General features: G+C 48.3%; 1 protein-coding gene across 1 annotated transcript in view; it reads left to right on the top strand.

Annotated features, from left to right (window-relative positions):
* LOC137541015 (DEP domain-containing mTOR-interacting protein-like) overlaps positions 1 to 26,593 on the top strand; it is a 31,189-nt gene extending 4,596 nt beyond the window's left edge. The window contains exons 2-10 of the mRNA XM_068262165.1: positions 3,217 to 3,395; positions 5,944 to 6,067; positions 16,442 to 16,623; positions 17,595 to 17,777; positions 20,706 to 20,816; positions 20,908 to 20,978; positions 22,607 to 22,711; positions 24,937 to 25,049; positions 26,551 to 26,593. Of these exons, the coding sequence (XP_068118266.1) occupies positions 3,217 to 3,395; positions 5,944 to 6,067; positions 16,442 to 16,623; positions 17,595 to 17,777; positions 20,706 to 20,816; positions 20,908 to 20,978; positions 22,607 to 22,711; positions 24,937 to 25,049; positions 26,551 to 26,593 (1,111 nt within the window). The remainder of the gene's footprint in view (positions 1 to 3,216; positions 3,396 to 5,943; positions 6,068 to 16,441; positions 16,624 to 17,594; positions 17,778 to 20,705; positions 20,817 to 20,907; positions 20,979 to 22,606; positions 22,712 to 24,936; positions 25,050 to 26,550) is intronic.
* Positions 26,594 to 26,856: the final 263 nt, after the last annotated feature.

The following is a 26,856-nucleotide window of genomic DNA, read 5'->3' as shown; positions in this document are numbered from 1 at the left end:
TAGGCGATTTTTGTACAAATCGCCCTAAAAGCACTTACACTATGCTTTCCAATGAGATGATTCTCATTGGGGCATTCCGTTTGCTTGCCACTGACAAAAGTGCTGCATGTACCAATTTCAGGGTGGTTTGCCCTGATTGGAAGGTATAGGGAAATCACAAAGTGCTTGAAAAAGCACTTTGGCTCTATTCATAAAACATTTGTGGCGAAAAAACTCCTGGAGGGAAAATACCGCAGTGGTATTTTAGACTTCTGGGTGGTCATTCAAAAAAAATCTTGCCAGCTGCGATGCAAGTGCGGAGATCTCCCGCTGAAGGCTGGCGGTAAGCTGTCGGAAGGCATGCGGAAACACTTCAGCTGGCAGAGTCCCTCCGTGCACTGCTCTCTGGGAGGTCTGTCCCATTCACTTGTATGTAATCCGCAAACTTCGAGGAAGCGGTATTTCCCGTCCACATACCGCTTCCGCTAATCTTTATGAATGGCCATTTTGTTACTTTTTTCTAGATAAATCTAGAAAAACACTGGAGAAGGCGGAAATTTCTCGCTCTTGCTGGGGGATTGTAGATTTTCATGCGGGAACAGCTTTTATGAATGCCCACTTTGCTAAATGGACGGGAAAATCCGCTTTTTTGAGCGGAAAACTTGTGGTAACCTTTTATGAATAGAGCCCTTTGTATAGAGATTTCCCCAGCACTTGAGTAAATACATTGTATCTATTCATTCAGGCCTAGTGCACACCAGAGCGGTTCGGCAGCGTTTTTCGATCCGCTTGCGGGTGCGGATCCGCTAGGGTAATGTATTTCAATGGGCTGGTGCACACCAGAGCGGCAGGCGTTTTGCAGAAACGCATACTCCCGGGCTGCTGCAGATTTTGGATTGCGGATGCGTTTCTGCCTCAATGTTAAGTATAGGAAAACCGCAAACCGCTCTGAAAAACGGCACTTCAGAGCGGTTTGCCAAGCATTTTTTTGTTACAGTAGCTGTTCAGTAACAGCTTTACTGTAACAATACATGAAATCTACTACACCAAAACCGCTACACAAAACCGCAAAACGCTAGCTGAAACGCTACAGAAAAATAAGAAAAAGCGTTTCAAAATCTGCTAGCATTTTGTGGATCTGCTAGCGGTTTTTGGTGTGCACTAGGCCTTAGAGGGCAAAGTAATCACTACTTGACTGACTTCAGGAAGGCCCAGTGTACAGAAAAAACCTCTAGCGGATCCTCAAAAAGCTAGAGATTTTTGAAGTAGATTTCAGAGCGATTCAAGGCATGTTTAGAGAGGTTTTGTAAACATGCCTAGCGTGTTTTTTTTTTTTTTTTTTTTTTTTTTTTTGGGAGTGTTTTTGTGGAGCAGATTTCATATATTGTCACAGTAAAGCTGTTACTGAACAGCTTCTGTAACAAAAATGACTGGAAAACTGCTTTGCTCTAGTGTTTTTCAGAGTGGTTTGAGCTTTTCCTATACTTTACATTGAGGCAGAAATGCATCTGCAAACCGCAAAAATGCTGCAGGAGCCACGTTTGCAGTTTGCTAAAAACATCAAACCGCAGATGTGCACCATCCCATAAAGGCCCAGTGCTCACCAAAAACCTGTAGGGGATCTGCAAAACGCTAGGTTTTTGAAGCACACTTCAGAGCGATTCTAGGCATGTTTTCTAAACTAGAGTGACCAGATTTTTTGGGTCCAACCTGGGACGGGGAGGGGGGGGGGCGGCGAAAACTGGGGAGGACTGAGGAGCGTGCAGCGACGAAGACTGGGGGGGGGGGGGCGTGGTGAAGAATGGGCGTGGCCATGCCATTGCATGGGCGGAGCTAACGTAATGATGTAACAGCGAGGCATAAGAAAGCAGTGTTTACGCCATGATGTGGACAAACGAGATTTTGCATCATGGGTGTGCAGAAACTGTGTGATGCTAATAGTATACCGTAACCACAAAGCAGCAAACATAGCCATCTATGACCATTAAATAATAATAAATGCAGTAACAGTTACCCCGGACACCAGAAAATAAACGCAATAGGCAACATGTCAGCACAAAATAAACGCAATGCGGGCAAACATTTCACCTGGAAAAGAAAGCATTTACTCACCTGGCAGACGCCTCTGGCGCGCTGCTCCCGGGACCATCTTCCTCCTGAAGTCTCCCGCGCTGACAGTCTGGCAGGGCTATGGCAAGATGGCGCCCGAAGCCCTGTACTGGAGACACTAATAGTCTCCAGTACAGGGCTTCGGCAGCCATCTTGCCGTAGCCCTGCTCGCCTGCCGGTGTCGGAACAGACACCGGAAGAAGGAGGCTGGAGCGGGGCTGCGGGTAATGAACTGGCACGGCATCTATAGACGCCGCTGCCAGTTCATAAGGATAGAGTGGCCAGAGTCCCGAGGCTGGGATGTCCTGCTGCTGAAAGCGGGACGTTTCCCGGGACCTCATGCAGCCTGGGACAGCGGCCCCCGAATCCGGGACGTGTCCCGGGCAATCCGGGACGTCTGGTCACTCTATCTAAACCTGCCTAGCGTTTCTTGGAGCGTTTTTGTGTAGCACATTTCACATTTTGTTACAGAAGCTGTTCAGTAACAACTTTACTGTAACAATAACACCTGAAAAACTGCTCTGATCTAGCGGTTTTCCATTTTCCTATACTTTAACATTGAGGCAGAAACTCCTCAGAAATCTAAAAAATGCTGCAGTCCCCGAGTTTGCCTTTGTGGACCAAACGACCCGCTCTGGTGTGCACCTTCCCATTCACTTTCATTAGCCAAGCGGTTTTCCCTCTGCGCCAGAATGGCTCTGGTGTGCACCAGCCCTGAGATGCATTAGCCAAGCGTTCTCACAGGCGGCAGAGGTTTTGAAAAAGTTACCAAAAAGGCTTGGTGTGCACCAACCCGAAGTGATTTAAATAATTGCACTGCTAAAGCGCTTATAACACGCAGAGCAATTAGGGGGAAAAAATTGCTCAGCGCAGGCAATAGCGCAGCGCAATGTGAACAAGGCCTTACTGAGCAAATTTTTGTGAATTGAGGCATGTTTGTTCGGTAAATTACCAATCAAATGACTACTGCATTTGATTGCTCCATTTTCAAGGTGCATAAATTATCATAACATGAGCAATAACGCAGAATTATTTTCATCTCAGTGATCAGCCCCTTTTTACATCTTAATAAAACGAGTTCATGGCCCATCCGTAAATGTATCTCCAATACCCCTCCATGTGTTGCAGGCTGCGACTCCACAATGCCAAGCTGGTGAAGGAGAGGCGTGTCAACACCTTCACCTATCCCAGATCCTTCATTGCAAAGGAAGTGGTGACTTGGTTGGTGGACCACAAGGAGGCGCCAGACAGAGCAACCGCCATCAGGATTCTGCAGAAACTTCTGGAAGCCAAAATCCTCCATCATGGTGGGTACTCATACAGTCACCCATAGTGCTGCCTTGCTGTGCTTACACACATAAAACTTTTGATAGGCCAATTTTATGCTTGAATACTATGAATATAATATTGTGTAGGTAAGCCCTCACACTACATGCAAGTGGTAAAATTGACCAATCAAAATTGGATGTGTTTGCGTTGTAAGCCTGAGGGAGACGTGCGGACTGCTGTAACACTAAAGTCATATGATCATCTTGAGTGTTTACTGGAGGAATTATGGGCTGGGAGAAGGACCTTCCATTCAGGAAGTAGACATTCATTTTTCGATGCCTTCATGACCTGATTGCAGTGACTCAGCTAAGGAGGTAAGATTCCCAGTGTAGACTTCACATGGATCTCCTTCAGAACTTTGTGTATAAATACTAATCAACTGAACCTGCCTTCCAAGGACAGCCGTCGTGTGAGAGGTAGTTGGGGGTGGGTTACAGTTTAAAAACCATTAGGTAAAGCAAATATAGGGGACACTATATAGGGCTAGTGCAATGGCTCTACATAGGGGGCCCAATCTAGCGAGTGTGACAACTGGAGTTTTGTGTTAAACTCTAAGTGTCTATTAATGAGTTTTCCCCAATCCTTTCCATTAGTACTTTCTTTTGCCTGCCAATATACTGCCCCCCCACCCCCAGTAGCCTATATGAGCAATGACGACACCGGGCCCCTGTCTGCTGCATTCATGTAATTAAGGCACCGCAAAATTTGGGCACAAGGCAAAGCCGAAAAACAGCTCCCCCTGCTCCTGCAAAAGTCCCGGCGACGTTAATTACTATTCCCCCTCCAGGCCACCATGGATGGTAGGAAAAGATGTAATTTGGTTTCCAGCTATTGCTGGTGGCCATATTAGTGTTTTTATAGGGGTGGTTTTTTTTTTTGTTTTTTTGCACCATCTTTTGACAGTGACCAAATTGTCTGGGTGCCACTATAGCAGTAATGCTCCTCTAGTGGCGCATGGTGCGCCCAAATACCCAGCACCGTATTTGCCTGTCTTACTGTCTGCCACCTTAATCTCTGGCATTAATGGTAATTTAGCAAAATGGATTATAGGGGGTAGGGTGAACTTTATAGAATGCCCATATTGACCAAATTAAAGATGGTGCCCACCATACAGCCTAGTCTACTTCATTTTTAGTTTTTATTGCATTAAAGTAGTGTGTATTTTAATTTAGTATAAAGTTTTGGTGTATCCAGGGCCGGATTTGTACTCTACCGCCCTAGGCCACTGTCACCAGCCCCCCTTCAGTAGGTAGGGAGATGACTCCTCCCCCTTCCCTCTAGTGTAGGTAGCCTGATGACCCCCCCCCCCCTCCCCCAAGTATAGGTAGCCAGATGACTCCCGCCCTTTCCCTCCAGTATAGGTAGCCAGATGACCCCTTCCCCTTTCCCTCCAGTATAGGTAGCCAGATGACCCCTTCCCCTTTCCCTCCAGTGTAGGTAGCCAGATGACTCCCTTGATTCCTCCTTTTTCCACCCCTCTGCATATCCGTATAGGTAGCCGACTCGCCTTCACACCGCAGCAACCATCTGTGTCATTCATTTCTCCACTCGTCTCCAGCGCAGAAGCTTCCGCTTCCTTTCTGTCTCCAATGCTGCCCAAGTCCATAGCCGCCGGCCACAATGCAAACGTGCACAGAGAGCAAGATGGCTGCTGCACAGGCGGCTAGCAGCAGAGTACCGCGGTCAGGTGCTCTCTTGATCTCCCTGCATTGCAGCATTTGCAAGCTTGCATATGCTGCACCAGTTTAGCCTGCTGCTTTGGTGCCCTTCCTCCTGTGGTGCCATGGCCTAGGGGGCCTAGGCCTAAATCCGGCTCTGGGTGTATCAGTTTTTAATGTAGTATTAGCTGGGAAAACAGGAAATCCTTGGGGGCTGGGCACTGTTGTACTGGGAGGGGGGGAGGGAGAAAAAGAGTTGAACTTACCTGGAGCTTCTAACGGTACCTTGCAGACGACCTGTGCCTGCGATGGGACAAAAGGATCTTCCGGTTCCTGCCGCCGGCTCACTTCCGGAATTTGAGAGTTTAGAATCGCAAACCACTGCGCCTGCGCGACAGTGTCCTCCCTCCCGCTAACATCACCAGGAGCGTAGTGCGCAGGCCCAGTATGGTCTGCGCCTGTGCAGTACAATTCCTGTGACCTCAGCGGGAGTGAGGATGCAGGCTCACTGGTTTGCGACTTCAAAGCCGCAAATCCCGGAATTGAGCTGGCGGCGGGGACATGAGCATCGGTAAGTAGTTGCATGGGCACAGGACGTCTGCGGGGGACCGTTAGAAGCCCCAGGTAAGTTCAACTTAGGGTTTAGCATCGGTGGAGGAGGGGTGTGGATAGACATTGGTAGGTGGGGTAAGTATGGTTAGGCATCGGTGAAGGGGAGGGTTTGTGTGAGGATAGGGTTAGGCTAAGCAATAGTAAAAATATCAGTAACTTTTACCAACATTCTACTAGCAGTAATTCCTGTCACATACAGTTTTCCATGCGGGCACTGTGTAGTTTTGTTTCTAACCGACTGGTCTTTTTCTTCTAGTGGTGGACAAATATAAAACTTTTAAAGATGCAGATTTGTTTTACCGCTTCCGAGCTGATGACGGTACCCTAATACCAACGCAAGAGATGAAGGTGATGGCACGAGGGCAGCGGTTGTACGAATCGTGAGTGTTGTGCGAGCCTTCTGGACAGTATTGTACCATGTGTAACTCAGCCGGTGGGTGTGGCATTGCTTGGTATGTGCGTCATACACTCCAGACAAGCCACCATCTGCATGCAGTTTGTATGTTCTCCCCATGTTTGTGTGGATTTCCTCCAGATGCTTCAATTTCATCTTATACCTTGCACCAAAACAAGTTAATCTGCCACCCCAGTTGCCCTTAGACCAGGCATGGGCAAACTTGGCCCTCCAGCTGTTGAACTACAAGTCCCACAATGCATTCAGGAGTCTGACAGCCATAGTCATGACTCAAAGGCAAATGCATTGTGGGATTTGTAGTTCCTTAAAGAGAGTCTGAAGCGAGAATAAATCTCGCTTCAGACCTCATAGATAGCAGGGGCATGTGTGCCCCTGCTAAAACGCTGCTATCCCGCGGCTTAACGGGGGTCCCTTCACCCCCAAATCCCCTCGGTGCCTCGGGGGAGCGCTTCCTGGTTGGGGCAGGGCTAACCGCCGCAGCCCTGCCCCACGCGCGTCTGTCAGCGCGTATCTCTGCCTCTCCCCCGCCCCTCTCAGTCTTCCTTCACTGAGAGGGGCGGGGGAGAGGCGGCGATGCGCCGCGGATAGACGCGACTGGAGGCAGGGCTGCAGCCGTTAGCCCTGCCTCCAGGAACGACCAAGTCTACGACCAACTATTGCGGGGGTGGGTTTGGGGGTGAAGGGACCCCCGTTTAGCGGCGCGATAGCGGCGGTTTAGCAGGGGCACACGTGCCCCTGCTAACTATGAGCTCTGAAGCGAGATTTATTCTCGCTTCAGAGTCTCTTTAACAGCTGGAGGGCCAAGTTTGCCCATGCCTGCCTTAGACTATGATGGACATATGACTATGGTAGGATTCAGTGGAGCAGCTAAGGAGCTATGAGCACCAGTGTAATTTTTTTTTTTTTTTTTACATTGGGGCCCCCCAAGCACTCTCTGCATAACAATTGATACGGCGCACTCAAACCTGCCAAGGACAAAACGGTGTCAGAGGTGCATGCAGGGGATGGGGGAACAGTTTGATTACTATTTAACCAAAGTAGGTGAAGTGAGAAGCACCTTAGCATATGGAGGTGTGCCCCGATCCTGTCCCAGTGTCTCTTGAGACCACTGCAATCAAAAAGGTAGATGGATCGGCACCACCAAGGTATAATCAAAGCTCTTTTATTACAATAAACATTACAATTTTATTTATTTTTTTACAATAAAAGAGCTTTGATTATACCTTGGTGGTGCCGATTCATCTACCTTTTTGATTACTATTTAAAACATCTCTAGAAGTGATCATTACCAGCACATCCTCTGCATGGGTGTGGCTTAAGCATCCCTCATCCTGATCCTAAAACGTTGTGAGGTATGCCCGCGTTGCTACTGCCACTTGTGCTACACCCCCTTTCCAAAAGCCCCCACCCACAAGTCCGACTGCTCTGTCTTGACCAACCAGATGCACCAAATTACTGTTTGGCTACAGCACTCAGCTGACTATTAGCGGAGCACTATAATTGTGCACCACAATTCAGGTCCATGGCACCCCTCACTGTTATGATGGATCACATCATGAACAGCCATTTAAGTTTTCGCCAAAGTTATTCGGCTTTAGGGGAAAATCTGAACAATGGTTTGTGTCTTGTCACATGCCGTCATTTTCAATAATGAAAGAAGGATAAGGGAACGATCATTTGTCGGTGGAGTTCCCTGATCCAATCTTTCCATGGGTATATAGCTTTAAAGTGTACCTGAGACGCAAATAAAGGAGGATTTGATACTCACCCGGGGCTTCATCCAGCCCCATAGGTACCGCAGAGTCCCTCGCCATCTTCCGTTCTCCTGGTATCGGTCCCAGTAATCTGGCTCGGCTGTGCCAGTCGGCTCTTCTGTGGCTGCGGAGGTGCTGTACATGCGCAGAAGACCCCCGACTGCCACGCTGAGACAGATTACCGGGACCAATACCAGGAGAACGAAGGCACACGGGAGGATGGCGAGGGACTTCGCAGTGCTTATGGGGCTGTAGGAAGCCCTGGGTGAGTATCAAATCCTCCTTTTTTTTTTTTTTTTTTTTTAATTCGTGTCTCAGGTAATTAAAGTCAAACATCTGATGCATGCTTGTTCAAAGGGTTGACAAAGTCACCAAGGATCAGGACAGCCAGGAAACCTGCATTGTTTCAAAGGAAATGAATGCCAGCCTCCATAGCCCTCTGCGGTCAGTTTTAAAGCGGAGCTGTCAGCTGTCAGCCATACTATCTCAGAACCCCCCCCCCCCCACACATATATATAAGTAGATAAACACTTGCTCTACTTGCATAACATATGTATTGCACTGTCCACGTTTTGATTTTAGTGATTTTTTTTTTTTTGATTTTTTTTTTTTCCCCTAACAGTAAAAAAAGAAAAAATCCTTGTTGGCATTTCCCATTTTATCTGTGGCTATTTTGAAGCCAATCCTGATGTAATTTCCTCCCATGGGCCGGGCAGAGGCGAGAGAGGCTGCAGCCTCAGGGCGCAGTGTAGGAGGGGGCGCAAAAGTCACCAGGCTATCATTCCCCTATTGTGTTTGAAGCAGAGAGAAATAAGAAAAGGCCATACATGGCAGTGACTGCAAGCCAGATAAGGCCCGGTTCACATTAGCATTCCCTGTCCGGATTCGCCAGGCCGGATCCGGACCGTATACTGTACAAACGGAACGTACGTTCCGCATAGGCTATGCGGACGTTCACACGCGTCCATTCCGTACAGTACGGAGCAGAGCCGGACTCTGGATGCTTTTCCAACATGCGCTATTTTTCGGTCCGGATCATCCGGCCCACGCACCCGGACCGGAGCCTGACTGCATTAGAGATTAAAGGTGTGGGGGGTTGGGGGCTCTGGGGCACCTCTTACTCTAGTAGCAATCAGTGTGTGACGGGTGGGTGGGATGGAGGGGCGCACTTTGGTGTCTCGGCCTTGGGTGCTGGAGGACCTTGTCACGGCTCTGCCCATAAAGGGAATCTTAACTGAGGATATGGATTTTTCCTTTTAAAATACCAGTTGCCTGACTCTCTTGCTGATTCTGTGTCTCCAATACTTTTTGCCACAGCCCCTCAATAAGTATGCAGAACAGGTGCTCTGACTTAAGTCAGACTGGATTAGCTGCATGCTTGCTTCAGGGTTGTGATTTAGCCACGACTGCAGCCATAGAAATCACCAGGAATGCCAGGCAACTGGTATTGTTTAAAAGGAAACATCCATTATCCCTCTGTTTAGGTTCCCTTTAATTTCCTCTGCCTGATTGTGTATGCCTCCACTATAGAAAGTGCATTGTCTCAGCATGGCAAATATTGGCCAATCAGAGAGGAACAGAGATGTGGGAGGGGAAAACGGGAGGGAAAGAGGTTTCAGCCAATCAGGCTGCATTAGTTAAGTCTGAGGGGAAATAGATGAGCAAAAAAGGAAAACCCAGCATGCCCTGCAACTTCCTTTTTGTGTACCAAATAAGAATCAGGTAAACTGGGGAATAATTTATCAACAAAAGTAATAGTGATTTTAACGTTTGCATTGCCTGGTTAGCATCCTTATTAATTATTTACCAGATAAAAATAAAGAATTGATTTTATGCCCGACCGTTACACTTTAACAAGGTTATTCAGGGAATTTTCACATGGTGCCTGACCAACAGGGGGCGCTGCTGCTGATCAGGCGCAGGAAGAGTTTTGCACCCTAGAATACAGAGCACCCCCCAGCCCCAGTGTGTGTGTTTTGGGAAGGCTCTTTCTCTTCAGCATCTCTGTGCTGGGCTGTCATGTCTAATTTATTCCAGCTACAGAGATGTCTGATTCTCGTACAGCTCAGGCAGATTTCTTCCCAACTAATGTCTGTGAAAACATCACCTGTTTACTGAATTATGGAATACAACCTTGTCAGGGTGATGGATTACTTTCTGAAACTTATACCTGTCACATCGCAGAGGGGATATAGCATCCTCTGCAGCGCACAACACAAGCTTGCCTGAGATGTGCCTTCACATGTGGCTACAGTGCAGCAGATGTGTGGAACGCAGGGATACAATGGCCCTGATTCAATTCATTTTCTCCTAGGTGATATTTTCACACCTTGTTTACCAAAAAAAAACAAAAAACTTTCCAGCCACCAGCAAGCAAGAAAACCTACTTTTTAATTAAAAAAAAAAAAAGAGTGCTGAAGAGTTATTTTAAAGAGAATCTAATCTAAAAAATCCTGGGGGGGTACTTAACTCGGGAGGAGGAGGCCTCTGGATTTTAAAGAGGCTTTCCTCATCCTCTACATCAGTCAGCAGACACAGGGCAGCCAATCAGGCTACACTTCCTCCTGGAGGCCCCCCCACCGTATAAAAGGCAGCTGCGTCGGCCATGATCTCTGTGTGCTGCGTAGTTATTGATAGAAGGGAGAGAGGTTGCTGACTTGCTGCACGGATTAGGGAAAGCTTAGTTAGGCTGTTAGGCGTGTTAGCTTGCTCCTTGCTGATACTTATTGCTAAGCAACCCAAAACAGCTCTTTTGAGAGCTAATGTTCTTTTGCTGGTGGTGGTTTTTTTTGTGTGTGTGGCCCAGTGCCCACTGACACTTGCATATACAACCCTGTCAGTCGTAGCTGGTCCTTGCTAATTGCTATACTGTGCAAGGCCCAGCACATTCAGTGACTACCTGTTCATGGTACCTGTGTGTGTGACAGCTGCACATTTGTAATACCAGTCACTGCATACCTGTTCATGTTTACTGCACCTGCGTGACAGCAGCACACAGTGTTATATATACACGAGTCCTGCATACCTGTTCATGGTACACGTGTGTGTGTGTGTGTGTGAGTGACAGCTGCACATTTGTAATACCAGTTACTACATACCGCTTCATGTTCACTGCACCTGTGTGACCGCACGCTGTTTTATATACCAGTCACTGCATACCTGTTAACTGCACCTGTGTGACAGCTGCACATTGTATTGTAATACTAGTCACTGCATACCTTTCACTACCTGTGTGACTGCACATTGTATTAGTCAAGTCAGTGCATAAATTTCACTTCACCCCTCTCCCCCCCCCCCCCCCTCCCCCCTCGATATGGACAAAACAAGAGGCAGGCCACCCGGCAGGTCTGTTCGAAGTCGTGCTGATGTGATTTCATGCGGCCCTTGACCAAAGTACAGTGCTCAGAAGACAGCGCGTGCCATCAACTCCCAAGATTGTCAGGATGTAGTTGATTTAACACAGAACACCTCATCTTCCGAAGCCACCAGCGCTACTTCAAACGCCACATCCGCTCCATTTGACACTTCGCAGGAGTTATTTGGTGGGGAATTGCCATTGTTACAACAAGATGAAGGCGCTAAGCAAGTTACACCACCTCATATGTCTGAGTTAGGTGGCTCTATGAACGTAAGGTGTGAGGAGGAGGATGATGAAGTACCTGCAGTTTATGAGATGTCTGATACAAGCGAAGCTGTGGAGGATGATCACAATGATGATGATACTGCCATGGATGTCACGTGGGTTCCCAATAGAGGAGAAGAACAGGGGGACAGTTCAGAGGGGGAGTCAGAGAGGAGTAGGAGGAGACTAGTTGCTGAAAGAAGCAGGGGGAGCTCATTGTCAGAAACAGCTCGTGGCAGTGTCCGGCGCCATATATCGCCACCTATGGACAGCCAGCCAACATGCCCTTCAACGTCAGCTGCTGATGCCACCATAGTGCAATCACCCCAGGGGAGTTCAGTGGTGTGGAAAAAAATTTTTTTGTGTCTGCCTCAGATGAGATCAATGCCATTTGTACTCTCTGCCACCAAAAATTGAGCCGTGGAAAGGCCAACGCCTTATGAAGGCACATGGAGAAAAGGCACAAACTGCAATGGGAAGACCACCTGAGGAAAAGCAGCACACAAAAGCAAAGCCACACTCCTTCTCCTCTTCCTCCTTCAGGTGCATTATCTTCAGCCGCTTTCTCCCCTGCACCTTCACAGCCACCCTCCTCCACTCCGCCTCTCACCTTGAGCAGTTCCTGCTCCTCTGCCCACAGCAGCAGCCAGGTTCCGTGAGGGAAATCTTTGAGTGTAAGAAACCCATGTCTGACAGCTGGCTTGGCGGAACTGTTAGCTCGCCAGCTGTTACCATACCAGCTAGTGGACTCTGAGGCCTTCAGAAAATTTGTGGCGATTTGGACACCGCAGTGGAAGATACCAGGCTGCAATTTTTTTTCTCAAAAAAGGCGCTGCCCAAACTGTACCATGACTTTGAAAGGCAAGTGGTGTCATCTCTGGCACACGGTTGGGTCAAGTGACCATCTGATGCCTGGTCTGCAAATCACGGTCAGGGCAGGTACATTACTTACACAGTCCATTGGGTCAACCTGGTGACCGCTGTCAAGCAGGGAGTACGTGGCTGTGCAGCGGACCTAGTTGTGACACCTCCACGGCTTGCAGGCAGGCCTGCTGCCACCTCCTCTCCTTCTCCTGCTACATCCTCTTCGCTGTCGTCCTCCTCGGCTGAGTGGCAGTGCTACTCTACTGGTGCAGCGATCTCCTCTCCAGCTACACAGCCCCAGCTCCCCAGGGCCTATGCTGCATGCCAGGTACGATGGTGTCATGCCATCTTAGACATGTCTTGCCTCAAAGTGGAGAGTCACACTGGAGCAGCTCTCCTGAGTCCTGGCTGCTCAGAACAAACAGGTGGATCAGTGGCTGACCCCGCACCAACTGGAGATCGGCAACCTGGTGTGTAACAACGGCAGCAATCTCATTTCGGCTTTGAATTTGGGAAAGTTGACACATGTACCCTGCATGGCACATGTACTGAATCTAATAATTCAGAGATTTTTGTCTAAGTACCCAGGCTTACAGGAGGTCCTGAAGCAGACCAGGAAGGTGTGTGGGCATTTCAGGCGGTCCTACACGTCCACGGCACTCTTGCCCGATATTCAGCGGAGAAACAACTTGCCGGTGAGGCGCTTGATTTGCGATAGCCCGACTCACTGGAATTCAACGCTCCTGATGTTTAACCGCCTGCTACAACAGGAGAAAGCCATAAACCAGTGTCTGTACAACTACAGTACAAGGACATGCTCTGGGGAGATGGGGTTGTTCTAGCTGATGTACTGGACACTCATGCAAAATGCCTGCAGGCTCATGCGGCCGTTTGAGGAGGTGACAAACCTGGTGAGTTGCAGTGAAGGCACCATTGATCCCATATGCTTTTTTCCTGGAGCGTGCCGTGTGTAGCGTGGTAGATCAAGCTGTGGAGGAGCGTGAACAGGAGGAAGAGTTGTGGGATCAATTACCAGCAGAACCAGATGTTTCCTCAACACCTGCGGCAAGGAGGAGGAGGTTTGTGCTGCTCACCTTTACCGTGGTATTGTTTGTGGCTGGGGGGAGGAGGAGACCTTACCTGACATCACTGAGGAAGAGCAAGAGAAGATGTACGTCTGCATCCAAATTTGTGCACATGGCATATTTCATGCTGTCCAGCCTGTTGAGGGACCCCCATATAAAAAAAACTCAAGGGGAAGGACCTATACTGGGTGGCAACACTACTAGACCCTCGGTATAAGCCCAAAGTGGCGGAGATGTTACCAACTCACCAGAAGGCAGAAAGGATGCAGCACTTGCACAACAAGCTGGCAACTATGCTTTACAATGCGTATAAGGGTGAAGTCACACAGCACAACAGAATAAAGGTGCCACTGCCAGTAATCCTTCTCCCATGTCCACGTAGGCAAGGACAGGACGCTCCAGCGATCTAATGGTGATGTCGGATATGCGGACATTCTTTAGTCCAACACCTCGCCTTAGCCCTTCCGATCTGGAGCGATCCCACCCTCCTTTAACGCCTCGACCGGCAGTTAGCTGACTACCTGGCCTTAACTGCGGATGTAGACAACGATGGGCTACTAAGTGCGCAGGCTTGACCTGTGGCCAGAGCTGTCACAATTTGCCATCCAACTTCTGTCTTGCCCTGCCTCAAGCGTCCTGTCAGAAAGGACCTTAGCGCAGCTGGAGGCATTGTCACTGAGAAGAGAAGTCACCTAGGTCAAAAAAGTGTTCAGTTACTCACCTTTATAAAAATAAATGAGGCATGGATCCCGGAGGGCTACTGCCCGCCCGAAGACTAAGTCAGTCCCCGCACACAGCATCTCTGCCTGCACGCCGTGTGACTGCCTGCTCCAAGACTAAGTCGGTCCCCAGTCCCCACACAGCATCTCTGCCTGCAGGCTGCTTGACTGCCTTCTCCGCCACCACCAACAGGGTCCAGGACTCCAGGCAGATTCCTGAATTTTTAAGGCCGCTGCTAGCAGCGGCCGCTATAATTTTTCTGGTGCATGTACATGCCTGCCTAATTTTTCTGGCTGCACTGCGGCTGCAACAACAAAACAAAAGGCATGTACATGTGTCAATTCTCCTTCGTGCTCGTTACCTTGCCGTGGTGAAGGGGCTTGCGTATCACAATGAAGTCATGACCGCCAGCTATATGAGTGTCTCGGGGGGTGGCACACCCAAGATAAGGTCGTTGCTTCATTGTGGACAGGCCAAGTTCGATCAGCTGGACAGTCACTGTTATGTCATTGAGCTACCTCAGCCCGGCGACCATATGGGCTTGAAAATCGCCATCGCCTGCAATCTTGCCATGGTTTGCACCAGTCCAGCACGGCCATCACTACGCAAACAGCTGTTTGCGGTGCGTTACACAGTGAGTTTGGTCTGTCATTGTGAAGAAGTGCACTAATTACTACCTGACTGATGTATACACATGCAAGATGTTTTAAAGGGGTTCTGTAGGGGCTTCCTATGGATGAAGACCGCTACTTACCTGGGGCTTCTGTCAGCCCCCTGTAGCTGTTATGTCCCACGCTGTCCTCCTCCGATCACCTGTTCCCCGCCGCCGGCACCGGGCATTATTCGTCTGTCATAGCCGAATAATGCGTGCTGCTGTTCGCGTCATCGGAAGCTTACTGCACAGTACGAAGGTGTTTTTTTTTTTTTTTTTTTTTTTATTTTTACACTGCGCCTGCACAGTAAGCTTCTGATGACGCAGGCGGGAACGAGCAGGCTGCGTCCACGGCCGCGCAGCCACAGTTGGACGTGCTAGACCGGGGCCGGCGGCGGGGAGCTGCGAATTGGAGGACGGCGGCGTTGGGACAATACTGCTACCGGGGGCTGATAGAAGCTCCAGGTAAGTGGCGGTTTTTATCCACAGGAAGCCCCTACAGAACCCCTTTAAAGCACTTCAGGCCTCCAATTTGGCATGCAATGTGATTTCTGCCCTTTAAAACGCTGCTGTGCGTCAAATCCAGATTTTTTTTTTTCCCCCTGGGACTTTTGGCGTGTATCCCACTCCGCCATGCCCCCCCCTCCAGGTGTTAGACCCCTTGAAACATCTTTTCCATCAATTTTGTGGCCAGCATAAATGTTTGTAGTTTTCAAAGTTCGCCTCCCCATTGAAGTCTATTGTGGTTCAAAGTTTGTGTGAACCCGAACTTTTGCAGAAGTTCGCGGTCGAGGTTTGCGAACCTAAAATCGGAGGTTCAAGCCATCTCTACTCCCACAGACACAAAGTGTCAATAATATTTACAACTGCCGCTGCGCACATGCGGCTTTCTGATAGGCTTTGGCGGAAACAGGTGAGCTTGATCCAGTCTGCTCTACTGTGAAGATGCATACAGCTTGCGCCTTTGCAGTAGAGCGGCCGCAGTCACGCTGGAGCCTGAGCAGACAGCCGTTACTGCGCATGTTGACAAGTAGCCACCATGGAGATCATTCTTAACCCCCCCCCCCCATTACTGCAGTAGTATAAATATGGCCGCACTTTGTGTTGGGAGGCCAGTGTGGGTGAGTTACTGTAATTCTCCTTGTATTGGCCTCTGGCTGGTTCACATGAGCATCTGAGTGGTGGTGGGGCTTGTTTCGCCGGTCGGCATAGTTTACCGGCGTTTCTTCACTGGGTTGTGTTTTGAACTCCCTAGGTGAATCTTGCATCGCTACTCGCCACGGATGACATCCTTGTCAGCTTTGGTTTTGGGGGAGACAGCACTGGATCCCTGAGGGTGAGGAGGATGGGGGAAGCCTCATTAGGATCCAGAGAATTGGTGCCACGCTCCTACCTGATGCCCACCATATCTGGTACTTTGAGGGGGATACACCTTGTTCTGTGACAGTGGCTTGCCTTAATCACCTGTCCTCTTGACTTGTGAGGATGTTACCCGATCCTCAGTGAGTGAACGTCCGGCTGGGGGAGGCTGTGCGCTGCATGTAACCAGCAGACTGGATCCCGTGCGATTGGGACAGGGCTGCTGATGTGTACTGGAAGGAGAGCTCTGGATTTTTCTTGATACATTTTCTCTTTTTACCAGGCTGGTGAATAATAAAGAAGACCTTGTTATGAAATTGCGAGAAGTAGACCTGGTGAAGTATAAGAAGTCCTTTCCGGGGGTGGAGCTCTTAGACTGGATGGAGAGGAATGGGGCGATGTCCTCCAGAAAACATGGCCTCCGGTTCTGCCGGTCGATGGTGGAATGTGGTGTCATCGAGCATGGTGGGTTATGGCTCTGCTGTCCTCCAACCAATGAGGTGGCTGCTTCTAACTCACCGGAAATGTGTGCTTCCACAGTGGTGATTAGACTTGAGATGCCCATTAATGATACAATCTTGATTGTACTCTACGGATGAACAAAATCATCTCTGGCAGGTTTGCAAGATTTTTGCCAAAGTGATCACCTTCGTGAATCTTGCGAATCGGTTTTGCAAAACTGGTACCTTGATTAGGCAGAAAGTTTGTAGATCGCAGGTAAACTATTGAAATGACTAATCGCATCTTTTGAGGTTAAGGGCTAAAAATCATTCAAAAGATTATGCCAACAATGTTGGGCTGGCTGTTTGTATATTATATAAGTTGGCTTCCATTCACTAAGCATTACCAAATTCCTCCAGCTCAATTAGCATTGATGCGTCCCTCGCTGTCTTCCCACGGTCTGCTGTTCACCTGGTATTGGTCCGGGTAATCTGGCTTAGTTACGCCAGTCAGCTCTTCTGCGCATGCGTGGCTCCTCCTCCGCAGAAGAGCCCAACTGGTGCGGCTAAGCCAGTTACCGATGCCAGGCAAATGGAGTGATTTGAGGACAGCGGCAGACGCATCGGTGCTCATAGAGCTGGAGGAAACCCCAGGTAAGTATAAAATCTTTTTTAATTTGCCCATATCAGGTTTCTTTTCATATCCCTCTCACTTCAGTTGTCCAGAATAAATATGGCAGCCTCCATAACACTCTTGCTACAGCTCTCTTAAGTACACCTTTTGAGCTGGAATAATTTGCATCTCATTGATGCTAAAACCATTAAAAATTACTGTAACATTGGGTATCCTGAATACATTTACTGCACTCTACGATGTTATTACAGAGTCTGATCCAAACTGTAAAGTATGGCGGTTGTGTGGGTGTGGTTTTGTCTCTGTCTAATCTTGCATTTGGCATGTGAACTCCTAAATGTCGGCGCCCCTTCTCTCTACAGTGACCGGTCTCTACCACTTCTCTGACTCTGACCTGCTGTACCGGTTTTGTATCAACTTCCAGCGCCGTAGGAAAATGATGGAAATCCTTAATAGCCCTTCAACATACGATCGAAGGCAGGACTCTCCAGAGGGGGAAAACTTTTCTCTGGACCTGGATCGGCCCCAAGACACCTTCGTATGGGGTAAGCTGTATCTTCATCATCTATGCGGTTTGCAGTAACGCAATGTGAATGACCTGTACTACACATCACTATAACAAGGTTTACAAATTTCCCATACCTTGTTTTAGCCAGCAGGTGGCAGCAGTGCTCAATACTTTCTTTAGGCAGAGCTGTAAGGAAAACTAGTTTATAAATTTGAAGCAATAATGACGATCTTCTATTACAAAGAACTCCTTCCTAAACTGGAAGCTGCTGGTCAGTTATCAGTTGGCCAAACTCCATTTTTTTTTTTTTTTTTTTTTTTTTGCTTTGAATACTCAATTGGGCATGGTCATTAAGATGTAATTTTGTAAGTTCATGCAAATGTTATACTAATTTAATGGAAATATCCGGAGTCCAGATATAGACCAATTAAATTCTACATTTGCGAGTAAATTCCAAAATCTGTACAATTGGTATAAAATTTGCAAACTCAGAATGGGGTCCATACATTAGTTGATCTGCCACCAGATCCATCTCCAATTGAATCTCTAATCAGAGGGATAGCTTCTCGTCCACTCCTGGTGAGCTATAAAGATGGGCGGTCAGGGGCGTAGCAATAGGGGTTGCAGAGGTTGCGACCGCATCGGGGCCAGAGGGGCCCCGAAGGGCCCTCCCTCAACTGCAGTATTAGCTCTCTATTGGTCCTGTGCTCATCATAATCACTTCTATAGATACTTTGAATATTGGTAATCATTAACAAACTGTTCCCCATCCCCTTCTTGCACCTCTGACACTGTAGTTGACATTGGCAGATTTTGGTGCCCCGTATCAATTGTTATGTATAAAGTGCTTGGGGGGGGGGGGGGGCCATGTAAAACTTGCATCAGGGCCCACAGCTCCTTAGCTACGCCACTGTGGGCGGTCTCCTGCAGCTTGGAGAGTTCCGCCAGAGAAAATATAACTAAAGCTTACACAAAGGGCCATGAAAAAGTTAATAATAAAGTAAAGCTAAAGGGGGTAAAAAGTGAAATCTATTTACCTAGATGGCATGTAAGGTCTGCAGACAACTCCAAAGCTCCTTATTGTGTCTGGTCTCTCCTCAGTTTTGCAGCTGTAACGTTAAGGTGCTTACTGATGGTGTTTGGGGGGGATTGGCGGCGGACCTTTTTGGGAACTTACTGGGGGTAAGGATTGGGCATTAGGAAGTAGGTAGGCCAGGGGAGCCTCTAGGCATAGGCAGTACAGGCCATTGCCTGGAGTGCCATTGGTCCTGGGGGCGCCATGTTGTTGGATTAAGCTATGCCCCTGGATTAAGTCACACCCCCTGACTAAGCCACTCCCCCATGTGTGCTATTACTTGCTTCTGCTGCATCTGTTTAGTGTAAGTTGCAGGCAGCTGCTACTGTGTCCCTCTGTGCCTTGCACATCCTTTTCCCCATTTGTGCCTCCTTCTGTTTCCTTGTGCCACCTTCAGTCCCTTGTGCCATGTCTGACCCCCTGTTTGTCCTTCTGTCTCCCTTTATGCCTCATGTCTCCCTTTGTGCCTCCTGTCTCCATGTGCCTCCTTCATTCCCCCTGTGCCACCTATGCCTCCTTATGTCCCCTTGTGCCTTTCTTTGTCCCCCTGTGCTACCTTTGCCCATTTGTTCCTTCTTCAGTCCCACTCTGCCTCCTTCTGTCCTCATGTGCCTCCTTCTGTTTCCTTTTGTGCCTCATCAGTCCCCATGTGCCACCTCTGTCCCCTGCACCTTCCTCTGTCCCCCCTTCTGTCCCCATTTGTGCCTCCTTCTGTCTCCCTGTGCCTCCTTACATCCCCCTCTGCCTTCTTCTGTCCTCCTTTGTGCATCCTTCTGTTCCCCTTTGTGTCCCCCTGTGTGCCTCCTTCTGTCCCCCTGTGTGCCTCCTTCTGTCCCCCTGTGTGCCTCCTTCTGTCCCCCTGTGTGCCTCCTTCTGTCCCCCTGTGTGCCTCCTTGTGTCCCCCTGTGTGCCTCCTTGTGTCCCCCTGTGTGCCTCCTTGTGTCCCCCTGTGTGCCTCCTTGTGTCCCCCTGTGTGCCTCCTTGTGTCCCCCTCCTGTCTTCTTGTGCCTCCTTGTGTCCTTATTCAGCCCCCCTGTGCCTCCTTCTGTTCCCCTTTATGTCTCATAAAAGTGGAGCCCTGCCTATGTGTAATTTCTGGTGAAATGCTGCCGCAATAACTGTAATTTCTGATGATCTGTTGCCCAATACATGTATTTACTGGTAAAATGCTGCCACATTACGATTATTTTCTGGTGAAACACTGCAGCATTACAACTTTTTTGGGGGTAAAACGCTGCTGCTATTTTCATTGGGGGGGGCACCATGGGGGGGTGGGAGGGTTGGAGGCGCCACAGGTTTTCTCGCCTGGAGTTACAAAATGGTTAGAGGTGCCCCTGAGGTAGGCATTTGCATTCCGCCTACCTTTTTGAAATCTGAAAGAGGGACACAAGCCACACCCCCAGTCACACATAATCACTTCATAAGAAAAATATTGATAATTCAAACCACGCTGGTCCTCTATTCTGGTTCATTTTCCATCATATTAAAATCTAAAAATAAGAAATATATCAATTTAAAGAATGTGGATAAAGTTTTTAGACACACATTTTTCCAGTAGAAAATACATATTTTTACTTAGATTTGAACAGGAGCCCTGAAAGGGGGGACTGTTGAGAAAGAAAGAGGGACAGGGCTCCCAAAGAGGGACTGTGTCTCCAAAAGAAGGACAGTTGGGAGCTATGGGCATTTATAGCAGGGGGCAAACCCAGCATTTTCAAGGGTGAATTCCTGAAAGGTCTCCCTCAGCCACGCACAATACAGTATAATATGGTAGGATATCATGCTGGGTACACAATTCAGTTTCCAATTCAGATAACCAGAGAACTGTGCTTGTAGGTCCCGTGGAATTCTGGGTGGCCCGTGAATGTTTCTCTGTTCTTCCTGTTTCAGCCCATGAGCCGCCTCCAGAGCGGTTCCCAAGGAACAAATCCTTGTTTACATTGCCATCCAGTGCCTATTACGGACGTCCCATCGCACAGCCCATCATGTGCCTTCCTTCAGGTGAGGCACCATAGAGACTTCAGAAGCTGCATTATTTTCGAGAGGGGCAGTTGTGGAGAATGTCTTCATTTTGTGCTTTTTGTCTTTTTAGTGCTGAAGAGACCAGTGTCTGTGGAGGAACTGCTGGCACCGGGGGCTCCGTATGTTAGGAAGACCCTGAATGTAAGCGGCTGGAGTGGGCCAGTTTGTGGGGAAGTGGCATTGTGGTGAAGGAAAGCTTGGATTGTTGAGCTGTACTTTGACTTCCTTAGCGTTAACCCAGAGTCCGGCTCGGGCCGGAATTCCACAGCTACGAGCAGTAATCCCGAGCCGTACTCTGTGTAGCCGTCAGGAGGTATAGGCAGAGCCTGTGCACAGCAGGCGTTTGTAACTCCCCTCCCCCAAGCTTCTAGGGTCTAAAAACTTGTGAAAAAACTGCACCCATTTTAGACCCTAAAATCAGAAAGTATTCATACCGCGAGGGAGGTTAATGGAATATGAGGATTTGTTGCCATGGGGCAGTTGTTGTCCCACAGCTACATTGCTTTTAAAGCAGATCTGAGATGAAAAACTAAAACAAGGAACTTGTCTATATATGTTATCAAAAGTTTAGATAGTTTACACAGCATACTTGGCTGCAAACGGCTTTAAAAGTTTATGATTATTTATTCCTGTGATACAATGAGGGTAGCCATGTTCTGTTTGTCACATTGGCACAGGCTGAGGGCTGGAGATGCTATCGGCTTGCCTGTGTGTAAATTCAGTCCCCTCTCCTCTCTCCGCCTCTGAAATCAATGGCTAGTAACCTCCTCCTGCCCAGACTGAGCTCCCATAAGCCGTTGCTACAGTGCCAAGGCACAAAAGGACCTGTGGGAGTGGCTTGTTTCGTTTATAGGGGATTAGAGTATTAAAACAAAACAAATATTTGGCTTGAGGAATGCCCTATAAACTATATGAAAGGAACACAATTATGCAATGAAAGTTTATTTTCGATCCACTGTAAGGTACCTGAAGCGAGAGGGTTATGAAAGCTGCCATATTTATTGCCTTTTAAACAATACCAGTTGCCTGGCAGCCCTGCTGATCTTTTTGGCTGCAGTAGTGTCTGAAGCACACACCTGAAACAAGCATGCAGCTAATAGTCTGACTTCAGTCAGAAACATATGATCTGCATGCTTGTTCCGGGCTATGGCTAAGCCTAAAAGTATTAGAGACACAGGATCAGCAGGACAGCCAGGTAACTAGTATTGTTTAAAAGGAAAAATATGGTTGCCTCCATATCCCTCTCCCCTTGGGTTCCCTTTAAAGCCTGGTACACAGCCGATTTTAATTGGCCAACTTCCATGCAGTATGAAGGCCAACCTTTTTTTTTTTTTTTTTTTTTTGATGTACAGATTATGTACGTAGGCTACTACATGGAAGTGATAAAAATTGGGCCATTGATTGGCCAATAAAAATTGCAAGTGTGTATGTACACTAAGTAGTTTGCTACTCAACTGTAAAACTTCTGGTAGGATGTTATGATGCAGATCTGGCTAGAGATATGAAATCATTATAGGAGTCCTGAGCATGCTACCGCAGGATCCTCCTGTTCTCCTCCGCCATACCAGGCCATACAAGGCCAGGTGGTGAACAGGATTTTGGAAACTCTATAAAACAATTGGTTACTCTGTCAAAACCATTATAAGAAAACCTGTCTGTTTTTTTTATATTCTAGGTATAAAGTGAGAGGTACAAACTAAGCATGTAATTTAATGTTCATGTAAATGTGTTCCTTATCAGAGGTGTCTCCACCATTTCACTTTCTGCAGATTATTGGTGATGCAGTTGGCTGGGGTTTCGTCCCCCGGGGAAAGGGCCCTTGCCACATTCAGGCGTTGGATCCTGGTGGACCAGCTGCTAATGCTGGCATGAAGGTATTTGCATGATCTGTAATACATAGCATGGAACAGGGGCGTTGCTAGCCCCAAAGATCAGTGGCACGTGCCCCGGATGTCCCCAGGCAGAGTCGGCTGTGGTGTCTCAATGTCGGGCATGCTGGGAGCTGTAGTCCATTAATCAGGGGTATGCTGGGCACTGTGATGCCTTTTATCGGGGCATGCAGGGAGCTGTGGTTCTGCTTTGGGGGCATACTGGGAGTTGTGGTGCCTCAGTGGGAAGCCTGTGGGAGCATGGGAGGGGGTCCACTAGAAGGTCATGGAATGCTATGAGGGAACTGCCAGATAACCTGGTGGCAGGTCAGCCCCAGATCAGTGAATAATGGCGCACAGCGCCTATGCAGAAAAATGGCGCCGCATTAAAAAGATACACTTATCGCTATTTACTGTTAGTTCTGCATAGTAATGGCGCACAGGGAAAAAATAAAAACGGCACACAGTAACGTTATTTATCAATAGCGCCGTTCATATGCCGAACAGCAGACGTTATTGCGCACAGTAACATTATTTATCAATAGCTAACCTACATAAGCCAAACTGCAGAAGTTATTTAACTGCGAAACGGTGAATGGATTTAATGTTACACTGTCAAGGTTAGGGTTAGGCACCACCAGGGGGGTGGTTAGGGTTAGGCACCACCAGGGGGGTGGTTAGGGTTAGGCACCACCAGGGGGGTGGTTAGGGTTAGGCACCACCAGGGGCGTGGTTAGGGTTAGGCACCACCAGGGGCGTGGTTAGGGTTAGGCACCACCAGGGAGGGTGGTTAGGGTTAGGCACCACCAAGGCGGGGGGGGTCTTAGGGTTAGGCACCACCGGGGGGGTTCTTAGGGTTAGGCACCACCGGGGGGGGGGGTTCTTAGGGTTAGGCACCACCAGGGGGGGGGGGTCTTAGGGTTAGGCACCACCAGGGGGGGGGGTCTTAGGGTTAGGCACCACCAGGGGGGGTCTTAGAGTTAGGCACCACCAGGGGGGGGTCTTAGAGTTAGGCACCACCAGGGAAGTGGTTAGGTTTAGGCACCACCACGTGGGGTCTAGGGGTTAGGGATAGGTACAGAGAGGGTTCTATGTGTTAACGCTAAATAACGATAAGGCTTTAACGTTAAATAGCGATAAGCGACAAAAGGATTAGCTGCAACACCGTGCGCCATTAGATGGATCCGGTCAGCCAGCACAGAAGCGAGGTAACTCTGCCTTATGTTCAAGTGACACTGCCTGTTAATGTGATATACTGCAATTTTTTTTATTTTTTTTTTGTATTAATGGAGAGGGGTGCTTCATCCAACATTTTGCTGGGCAGGCCTACTTAGACTGCTGTTAAGTTCATGTAAATTCTCCACCCATGACCACACCCACATTCTGGTGCGTGGCCACACCTATTTTCTGGCTGGAGTACCCAAAAGTGCCCTGGATCTCTTGGGATCCTAGCAATGCCCCTGGCATGGAAACCACCATAGAGGGTGAGCTCTGGAGTCTAGGGGGTTGGTGGGCACCAGTTAAACTGCAGCCACATCTAAGGTATACTTGTCTGTCTTCCTCCCTGCTGCTACTTCCCCCATGTATTCCCTTGCTCTTGACCCACCCTGCACTGTGTGATCTCTGCCACTCCTGGTGTTTCCATACACTCAGTCCTAGCTGTGAGTGCCGATAGAAAGATCTTGTCTGGGACCTCTCCAGCCATCACTGTGCACTTGGAGTGATGACCATGCATAGTCCTGCTGAAGAGGCCTGCTCTATTATTACACTCTGCAGCACATTGACAGGTGTGCTCAGATGCCACCACCAGATCAGACCAAGAGTGGTGAAGTACATGGTAGAGGGGAACCATGATGGGGTGGTTAAAAATACAATGAAGACCTGGGCAGAGGCATGGCTATGGGTGGGCAAGAGGGGGACCTATGTCTGCAGGCACAGCACTGTGAGGGCGCGCAGCACAGTTGCTTTACCTCCACAGGCTCGAGAGGCGGCTCGCTGACTGCTTGAAGTGTCTTTGCTTCTCTCCCTCACTTACAGTATTGATGGGGTGGTGAAGAGCGTAATATGGATATCTGGGAGGCTGGTAGAGATGGCTGGGGATGAGGCGAGGCGAGGAGCATAATCTAGATAACTGTGAGGGTGGTAGGGGAGCACATTATGGATGACCGTTCATTGATTACACCCAGACTGTGGTCTTCATGTCCTTGTATTCATTATTTCACACCCTTCAGATTCGTCAGTTTATCGTAACTGTTAATGGTCTCAACTGCCTCAGAATGGAAAACTCCGAAATCTACAAGTTCATTGTGAATGGTCCTCAGCATGTCATCATGGAGGTCCTGGAGCCTACTGACTGACCCGAGGCCTACAGCTAATGGCCAAATCTCTTCTAATGTCCTTCCCTCTTAAATTATTTTGAATCCAATGCAACAAATACAGTGAACTGAATTGTAAACTAAAGCTTTTTCCTTTTTTGTCCGGTATTTCTTTGGAATAATTAGAAAAATAATTCTGTATGTTGTAACATATCTGACTGGTGTAAACACATTGGTCTGGCGTAAACTATAAATAAGTTCACCAACACTTCTGTCTACATGGGTGTGATTGGGATGCCGGCTGTCGCATGATCAGAAGCTGTTCTGATAGGTTAATGTGCTCTTCTGCTAGTCTTGGCATGCCATCCAATCAGATTTTTGCATCACATAGGTGTATGTCTAGTGAAGAGAAGCCGATTCACTCAGTGTCAGCTGCACCTTTTTCAAAGCTCTTATAGGCCCGGTGCACACCAAAACGTGCTAGCAGATCCGCAAAATGCTAGCAGATTTGTAAACTTTATTTTTATGAGGCGTTTTGCTGCTGCGGATTTCAGTGTAGCATATTTCATATATTGTTACAGTAAAGCTGTTACTCAACAGCTTCTGTAACAAAACCGCCTGGCAAACCACTCTGATCTGCCGTTTTTTCAGAGCGGTTTGCGTTTTTCCTGTACTTAACATTGAGGCAGAAACGCCTCCGCAATCCAAAAAATGCCTCACCCGGGAGGATTCGTTACTGCAAAACGCCTCCTGCTGTGGTGTGCACACCCCCATTGAAATACATTACCCTAGTGTATCCCTAGTGCAAAAAACGCTCAAAAAGCTGCTCGGTGTGCCCCAGCCCATAGATATTGTGGTCTGATTTCTCATTTGGGTGGAGTAGGAGCTTGCAAAAATGCTTCTTTCTTGACAATTTGCCATGTGTATAGTTACATTGAAAAAATGATTGCATTACCACCAAATGGGGTACTCTGCCTGCCCCAAAAATAACCTATTCCTGATCTGCTTTTGATAAGTTTCACCATTGACTGTTCTCTGGAAGCTTTTGCTTATTTCTGGCCACAACCATTCTACCATCCTGCACTGTCCTAGCAGTATAGCTAAGAGGGCTTAGGACAGTTTCATGTTGTCCTCTGAACTAGCTTCCTGTTGAAGACAGATGGTCAAAGAGGGAATACTTTTTGTGAGTGGGCAAATCAAAACCCTCCACCTACCTATTTTGATTGGCCCAATTCCAAGCTGTAGAGCATTCATGTAACATTTTCCTACAAGCTGAAATTATTAGCATATTGTTACCATTGGTGGGTAGCAGCTTCTTGCCCACTGCCAAGTGACCGTCTGGGACTGTGGCTCACATTTCGTTTCCACTGGTGCAGGCGCCTCTTTGCCTAGTTTTGGCGAACAGATCATTGAGTGGAGAAAGTTGGGTAAAGAAAGTTGGACCCAGCTAGACTAAGCAGTCTTATTTGTGTGAATGGGCGTCTTCCTGTAAAGGATGGTCCCCTGCTCTTTGGCCAAGTCACAACCAAGACCAGTAAGTAAGGCCTCTTTTCCACGAACTGTTAGGCAGTGAAATGCCTCTCAAACTCTCACAACTGCTCGCTGCTGCCTGGTAACTGCTTGGCACACAGCTCAACAGTTCGTGGAAAACGGGCCTTAGTACTCCTTTCCATGGACTGTTGAGCTGTGTGCTCAGCAAGCAGTTATCAGGCAGCAGTGAGCAGTTATCAGGCAGCAGTGAGAGTTTGAGAGGCATTTCACTGCTTATAAACGTCCGCAGGGGTGCAGCTAAGGTTTTTGTGGCCCCAAGCAGACTGTAGTAAGTGGCCCTATCCG

The sequence above is a fragment of the Hyperolius riggenbachi genome, chromosome 12, assembly GCF_040937935.1.
Source record: "Hyperolius riggenbachi isolate aHypRig1 chromosome 12, aHypRig1.pri, whole genome shotgun sequence".
Taxonomy (NCBI): Eukaryota; Metazoa; Chordata; class Amphibia; order Anura; family Hyperoliidae; genus Hyperolius; species Hyperolius riggenbachi.
Note: the sequence above shows the minus strand (reverse complement) of the source record. Positions and strands in the feature narration are given on the sequence as shown.